This window comes from Ursus maritimus, unplaced genomic scaffold (assembly GCF_017311325.1).
Source record: "Ursus maritimus isolate PB19 unplaced genomic scaffold, ASM1731132v1 scaffold_32, whole genome shotgun sequence".
NCBI classification, from domain to species: Eukaryota; Metazoa; Chordata; class Mammalia; order Carnivora; family Ursidae; genus Ursus; species Ursus maritimus.
In genome coordinates this window covers 4,527,234-4,534,851 of record NW_024425786.1, presented here as the reverse complement: position 1 = coordinate 4,534,851, position 7,618 = coordinate 4,527,234, and the positions used below count along the sequence as shown (strand labels likewise).

Below are 7,618 nucleotides of genomic sequence, written 5' to 3'. Positions count from 1 at the left end.
TTTTTTTTTTTTTTTTTTTTTTTTTTTTGCTTTGATACCAAGCTTTCACTGAAGATAAAACTGCCTTCAAGAGGGGTGCCTGGGTGGCTCAGTCGTTAAGCGTCTGCCTTCGGCTCACGGCGTGATCCCGGCATTCTGGGATTGAGCCCCACGTCAGGCTCCTCCACTGGGAGCCTGCTTCTTCCTCTCCTACTCCCCCTGCTTGTGTTCCCTCTCTCGCTGGCTGTCTATCTCTGTCAAATAAATAAATAAAATCTTTAAAAAAAAAAAAATGCCTTCAAGAAAGAGCACATGAAGATACCTCCCGAGATATTTACTAAGAAACGTCTTGGTGCCTAAGATACAAAGGGAAAATGGAGCCCATCGTTCATGCTGTAAAGGAAGGGTCTCACTGAACTCGAGAGCGTTCTGTGGGGCTGGCATCGTCACTTCTTTAAGGAGACCCTCTTGCCCCCGCTTCAGTCAGACCTTCTTTCCCAGGGAGCTGAATTCCCTTCATGCTGCTGCTAGTGTTCTTCGACTGTTAAACTTTTCTAATTGCTGACAGTGTCCATTTGCCACATATCTATTAGTCTGAACATACGGGCAGTCGCTGAAGGAGGAAGGGCACTGTCAAAACCATAGCGCCTGAGACGCCTTTAGTCCCAAGATGTCAGAGCCCGCCTCCCGTGGTGGCCGCTGGGGAGGAGATGTGAGCTTGTTCAGGCTCACAAGATACTGGCCCTGCTTTCAGCCATTAGTAATTTTTCAGGTTTGTTTTGTTTTGTTTTAGAGAGAGAGAGCGAGAGCAAGCAGGGGTTTGGGGCAGAGGGAGAGAATCCCAAGCAGGCTCCACACTCAGCACGGAGCCTGACGGGGGGCTCGATCCCAACCCTGAGATCATGACCTGAGCCGAAATCAAGAGTCAGATGCTTAGGGGCACTTGGTGGTTCAGTCGGTTAAGCATTTGCCTTCAGCTCAGGTCATGATCCTGGAGTCCTGGGATCAAGTCCTACATCGGGCTCCTTGCTCAGTGGGGAGCCTGCTTCTCCCTCTGCCTGCCACTCTCCCTGCTTGTATGCGCACGCGTGCTTGCTCGCGCTCTCTCTCTCTCTGACAAATAAATCTTTTTTTAAAAAATAGAGAAATGCTTAACCAACTGAGCCACCCACGTTCCCGCCCTTTTTTGTCATTCATTCATTCATTTATTTATTTATTTTAAGATTCCATTTATTTATTTGACAGAGAGAGAGACAGCCAGCGAGAGAGGGAACACAGGCAGGGGGAGTGGGAGAGGAAGAAGCAGGCTCCCAGCGGAGTAGCCTGATGTGGGGCTCGATCCCAGGACCCCGGGATCACGCCCTGAGCCGAAGGCAGCTTAACAACTGAGCCACCCAGGCGCCGCCTTTTTTGTCTTTTAATCTTCAAGAGGCGTTGTCATTCTCTGGCAGGATTCCAAAGGAACAAGATGCAGAGGTACAAGTGACCCCACTTGTGAAACCAGTGAAACCAGCCATTTTAGTTACCCAAGTTGGTTAGCGGTGCTTATGTAATACCCATGTGGAAAATGAAATTGGCTTCAGAATGGCGAGCTTCACCTTTGAGCTAGGGATGCTCGGTGGTGTTGAAGCTGGTCATAGTGAGCCGGTGGAGTGGAGAGCGCGTGACTCAGTAGCACTGGCAGATGTTCGATCACATTCTTTGGCCCAGACCTCCCACGGTCTAGTTTTTGTGTGCGGGCCCTGACATTATCCATATCTCACTCTTCCCTGTCTCCTTGACGTCAGTCTTACGGTGTCTAAGAAAGTAACCTGCATTAGGAAGAGCTGCAGTATGGTCAAGATCATGAAAACAAAAGCTCTCACAGACTAGGAGACGGGATGACAGAATGCAAGCCCAGAGCCTAGACTGGATCCCAGAACATAAAAGGGATGTTAGTGGAAGAGCTGCTGAAATCCAGAAAGTCCGGGTTCAGTTCCTTGGAGTGTTCTAGGGTTAGCTTTGAGATTTGGCCGCTGTCCCGTGGCTGTCTGGGGTGTTAACATCGGGGGAAGCTGGGGGGAGGGTGTACAAGAACTTCCTCTACTGTCTTTGTAATTTTTCTAAAGTTCTAAGTAATTTCTAAAATTATTCCAAAACCAAAGTCAAGTAGCTAGAATCAGAATTTTCAGACCAGACAATACCTCAGGAATCCTGTAGTTTAACCCCTTATCTGTAGCAAGGATCCGAAGCTTAGAGAAGTGAAGCGACCCCCCCCCCCAAGGCCGCCCGGAGATTAGAGGCAGTGTGGGAGAGCCTGCCTTCTGTCCTTCCACCACGCTGACTTGCTTTTAGGGATCCCTGCCCCCTCTTCCACAAGGCGGAGCAGTCTTCCTGGCTAGCACAGGGACAGACCTCATTGGTGGATGGACAGTTAAGGTGAACGATACAGGTGTGTAGATTCAAGGGCTGTGTGTGATCCACGCTGTTATGGAAAATGTCTGGTATTTACCAGCTGGCATGCAGTTCCGGATGCTGTGTTCTGGGTGCTTCTGTCTAAGGGTGGCTGAGATGGAAGAAAGTGACTTGTAGCTGGCTCGGTCTCCTTCCCTTCTCCACCGTGGTGCACTGCATGTAAGGAGCAGAAATGGCAAAAGATGTCCAGGGCCTTGGAAGCGGGACTCTGCCCTGCCCTACCCAGCCCTTCACTGCTCTGGAGGTGCCAACCATCTTGATTTTGCAGTCAGCTCTGATTATGCACCAGCTGTTTGCCAAACCTATGTAAAATCGACTAGAAATTGAATGCCTTCACACCTTTGGAATATTTGCCTCTTCAGCTTATCACCGAGTATGGCAGAGAGAAAGGAATTTGCAGCTATTAATTCAGTTAGCAAAGGTCAGACAGCTCCAGAATTTCTGAAAACAAATCTTATTCAAGCTCTGGTCTCTGCGGAGCCTGACGCTTTCCAGTCTTTTAATTCCTGGAATCTTACAAACCTGTGTATTTAAAAACTATCAGGAAAGAGTCATATTCATGGAGTCTGGGTTGCTGGTTAAAGTTTGGCTCATCCAACTTGTGCTTAATCCGCATTATCAATACCAGTGTCCCACTGGACAGAATACTCGGTGTGAGACCTTTTCGTCCAGGTAGAGCAGCCGGATTGCTCCTGGACCCGTGAGCAGGCGTTTCCATCCAGACCCTGCTTGACCTTGGTAATGTATCACTTAGGTCACCACTGGCAGGTTCCACAGTCATAGGCCCACCAAGTTGGGGTTCAGGGGTCACAAAGAGTTTCTAAAATATTTTAAATCCTTTTTTCCTGATCTTTCTTGATCTTCACAGTTAAATGGAGTAGTTGATAATTTATATTTTCCTGAAGCTCTTTTGCTTTTATTCTCTGTGCTGAAGGGGGGAGGTGATGGAAGCTGAAGTATTGAGCTTCCGCCCCCTCCCCCAGCTTCATCCAGGGTAGGGACGTAGGGTGCTCACGCCCTCAACTTTGGAGAAATAGCGGGTGAGCCTTCATATCCGTTCAGTACAACCGAGGATGATGCTGTGAGGCCACGAAGCAGTCGCTGGTGTGCCTTTGAGGACTTCGGATTTGTTCTTGGATGGTTTTTGTGTTTTTATTTTAAAACTTTCTTTAAAAGAACCACCACCCCCTTTTTAGGAATTATTGATTATATCGGGTTATTAGAGGAGAAAATGTTTTCTTTATTTTTTTCTCTTTACCTCCTGAAAGCAGTAGTGAACAAATTTCTCAGTGTTTTTTTGGATAAGCCAGTTTTTGTATTAATTTTTCTATATTGCTGAATTGTAAAATCAAGGTGCACAAAACCTAGAGTATGACCCATTTATGTTAGCATATACATACTCACACATACATATTTGTGCACAGAGCGTGTCTAGGAAGGTACATAAAGGCTAGATGTTAGCCTGTGAGAAGGACGGTGGAGAAGAGAGGGTGCTACAGGCGAATTGCACTGTTTCCTTTCTGTCCTTCTGTACTATTTTGATTTTTTGCTGTAAGCGTGTATTTTTTTAAACAATTTTTTAAACTTGTGATTTCCAGGATTGCTTCTTCTCACATCACCTCCCTTTTTAGCTGTTCTGTGAGCAGCCTCTCAAGGCTCCTCTGTGTTTCTCCCACTGCTACAGGGAATGTGCTCTCTGGGCTTCCCCCCGCCCAGCTCCTGACTTTGTCCCACCCCGATTCTCAGTGTGTCTCACAGGCCGTGGCATCTTGGACCCTAGGAATCACATAGTGCGGTTTCAGGACTTTCACAGATGTGGGGCCTGAGGCCCATGGTGGCCTTTCGTTGCCTCTTTGAAATCTCCACTTCATGATGAGCTAAGAAAAGCCAAGGTGGAATGCCTTATTTTCTCATCGATTTGACATGGTGCAACCCCAAGTGTTCATGGGGGTGCCCTCTGCTACCTGAGAGCTGTTGAGGCTAAAGGGCACCTGACATCATACGTTCTCAGGGTCTTGTCATAGTGTAGGGGGAAGAGTTGCAAAAAACGTCCAGGCCTGATGGCCGAAGACCACTTGGTCCAAACGCAGAAGCATCTCTAGCAATGGCCCCAGCGCACTGGCAAGAGATGGCAGGGCTGTGGTGGGTGTCTTTGCCCTTCGCTTTCATCTTTAAGGTTTATTGTCTGCTCTGGGACTCGTTAGGAAATTTAGACCGTGAGACTTCAGGTGATGTGTTCTTGGGGCGCCCGGGTGGCTCAGTCGGTTGAGCATCCGACTCTTGATTTCAGCTCAGGTCATGATCTCAGGGTGGTGAGATCAAGCCCCACGTGGGGCTCCATGCTGGGTGTGGAGCCTCCTTAAGATCTCTCTCTCCCTCTCCCCCGTCCCTCCCTGCCAGTGCCCACCCCACGCTCGTGCATGGTCTCTCTCTCTAAAAAAAATAAGAATTAAAAAAATAAGGTGACGTGTTCTTTGTAAGATTTCCTGCAGCCTCAGAGATCAGTTACTGAAACCAAGGAAGACATGCTTTCGTCTCTTAGGAGAGCTGAGGAAAAGCATGGCCCTGGGGATGACCAGGGCCGAGCGGAGTGGGTGTGACCGTGAGCCTTGCCTCACCAGGGCCTGTGTCCATGGAGAAAACCCTGTTGGGGTGTCACTGCCGTTCTTAAAGTCCTGGGAAAAGGAAAGTGAGCCTGGGCCACACAGACACGCCACAATTAGCAACGTCAGTTCTTTGTGCATGTTTTCCTCGCTTTCTGGGTCCTTAACTGTCTCCTCCTCCTGACTGTGCCTGCAGGTGGTGGAGAGGAGGAGAACGCCGGCTGAAATCAGGGAAGAGTTTGAGCGGCTGCAGAGAGAGAGGGAGGAGAGGAGGCTGCAGCAGCGCACCAACCCCAAGGTAAGCCAGGCCCGCCGCGAGGACAGCACAGGGCTGTCGTGCCAGGAGGCAGGCCCGAGATCGGTGATGCCGGTGGGGTTTTTTTTAAGGTAATAACATACAAAATCGGTGGAACAAAATTTTGTTTATCTGAGTGCATCTTTATAGAAAGCAGCTCCTGGTGGCTTTCAGCAAAGCGGCTGCTCAGGACCTGGAGAAAAGTGTTTTCAGCCACGTGCAGGGAAGACAAAACCAATCCCATGGTTCCCCAGAACCAAGGAGACATCCCTGACAGCCGCACAGGCGCGGTCCCAGAGACCCTTCCCTGCAGTCAAGCTGCCCAAGCCCTTGACGGTGACAGTCGGGGTGCTGTCAGGGAGAGGGCAGCCACTTGACCACATTGAGGCAGCGAGGTTCCCTGCACCACTCAGGGCGTGGGACATTTCCAAACTGCCTTCCTCGCGGGCTCAGGCTTTTATCCCCCTGGACAACGGTGCCATGAACACCAGTCACCGGGCTCTTCTGGCAGTGATAAGATGACCCCCTTTAATTTGGTCAAGTCCCCAGGGAGTTTGAGTCCTGTGACCTCGCGATGTGCCTCAGTCTGAGAGCCACTTCTCAGTCCCACATATGGTATCTTTGTCCTTTGATTCGTCAGGGAAGTGTGTCGTTCTGAGTGAGTGCCCCAACCCTATGGCAAACGGGATATCTCAGTCAGTTGGAGGTACCAGGTGTATGAATGGCTAATCGAAGGTGGCCCAGTCCTATTCAGTGTGCTTGATAAGGGACTCAGACTCCATCAGTGTGGCCAGGATGGCCTAGCAAGCAGCCTGAAAATCTCCTAAAGAAAAAGAACAGATGCTAGCATACAACTGGGAAGTGTGATAATATGAACTTCTGATCAAATATATTCCAGAAAGTGGATTTTTTAAAGACTCCTACAGCATTTAGAGGACCGTATATTCAGAACAGTGCCATCTATTTGAAGCCTGTGTTTCAAAGTATATTTATAAATGCCCACACCTCTCCTTTCTACCCAGCCTCCCTGCAACAGATGATGGCGTCAGCGGTGGAGAGCGGCTTTTGGTCATGGGCAGGTGGAGAATTGAAACACCAGCCAAACCGACTCAGGGCGGGTGACATAGTTGGGAGCGCTAAAGATCTCTGAGGCGCCGTGAACCGTGCTCTTGGGGTACGTTCGCGGACCCAGTGGTCAGGGCTGTGCACTGTGGGGAGGTCTGGTTTGAAAGGTCGGCATCGGCAGATGGAGTGAGGGTTGAGGAGATGGGGTGGGAGCCTGGCAGGAGCGAGCTGTTCCTTTGGTATCTTCGCTGTGCTGGCTGGAGTTTGCTGCATTCAGAGCAATGAAGGGGAAAGAGAACATCACAGTAGCCTAAGCCTCTGTGTCCTGAGATAAAATTGGCCATCTGGGTATGCGCAGTGATTGCTTATTGGGATTCTGTGGAAATGTGTCTCCGGGCCATGTTTCTTTGGAATGAGGGAGCACAGCTGTGACCATTTCACACAAGCATGCAAGTTATTGTAAAATTCCTAATACTGCTACTTGCAAAAACTGCTTCCAAATAAATAAGACATTTTCTAACCAGAAATAGTGAGTGATAACCAGATGTTGGCTATGCAGCATTTCAAGGAGAGGTTTTGAGCTGGGTCTTTTATTCCATGTCTGAGGGTTTTGCTTCTCATGATGAGTGGAAGGGTTTGGAATGGAGACAGAGGCGATATCCTCTTTTAAGAAAACCACAGGGGAAGGACATTGCCCATGACCATCAGGCTCAGCACCGAGCTGTCCCAAGGACTGGCAGGCTAGGTATCATTTTTGGTACTGCCGTCTGAAACTCAGACGGGTATTTCTCTCCATTGTTGCCAGTAAGAGTTTGCTAGGCGGGGATTTTCCAGTAGGATGTGTGCACCAAGAACAGGGAAAGAGGTCAGATGGGAAAACTCACAGATTGGAAATATTGACTCTGACACAGTGATGTGGGGCCCAGAGCAAAGCGCTTGACCTGTGTTTAGTTTTCTTGTCTGTACAATGAGGCGGTCTGGGGGTGCCGGGGCGGGGAGGGCGCAGTCGTTTGAGTGTCCGACTCTTGGTTTCGGCTCAGGTTGTGATCTCAGGGTCATGGAATCGGGCTCTGTACTCGGCACAGAGTCTGCTTGTCCCTTTCCCTCCCCCACTCCCCCTCCCCTCACTCACTTTCTCGCTCTCTTTCTTTTTTTCTCTCTCTCAAATAAATAAATAAAATCTTTTTTTTTTTTTTTTTTTTTTTTTTTTTTTTTTTTTTTT

At 49.0% G+C, this 7,618-nt stretch overlaps 1 protein-coding gene and 1 non-coding gene across 2 annotated transcripts in view; one reads left to right on the top strand and one right to left on the bottom strand.

Moving 5' to 3' along the window:
* DNAJC11 (DnaJ heat shock protein family (Hsp40) member C11) overlaps positions 1 to 7,618 on the top strand; it is a 73,357-nt gene that overhangs the window by 30,515 nt on the left and 35,224 nt on the right. Inside the window, exon 4 of the mRNA XM_040645724.1 lies at positions 5,233 to 5,334. Coding sequence (XP_040501658.1) covers positions 5,233 to 5,334 — 102 coding nt within the window. The remainder of the gene's footprint in view (positions 1 to 5,232; positions 5,335 to 7,618) is intronic.
* On the bottom strand, positions 5,841 to 5,942 carry LOC121099868. Its single transcript, XR_005831609.1, has one exon. It is a non-coding gene; the product is annotated as a small nucleolar RNA SNORD67 (small nucleolar RNA).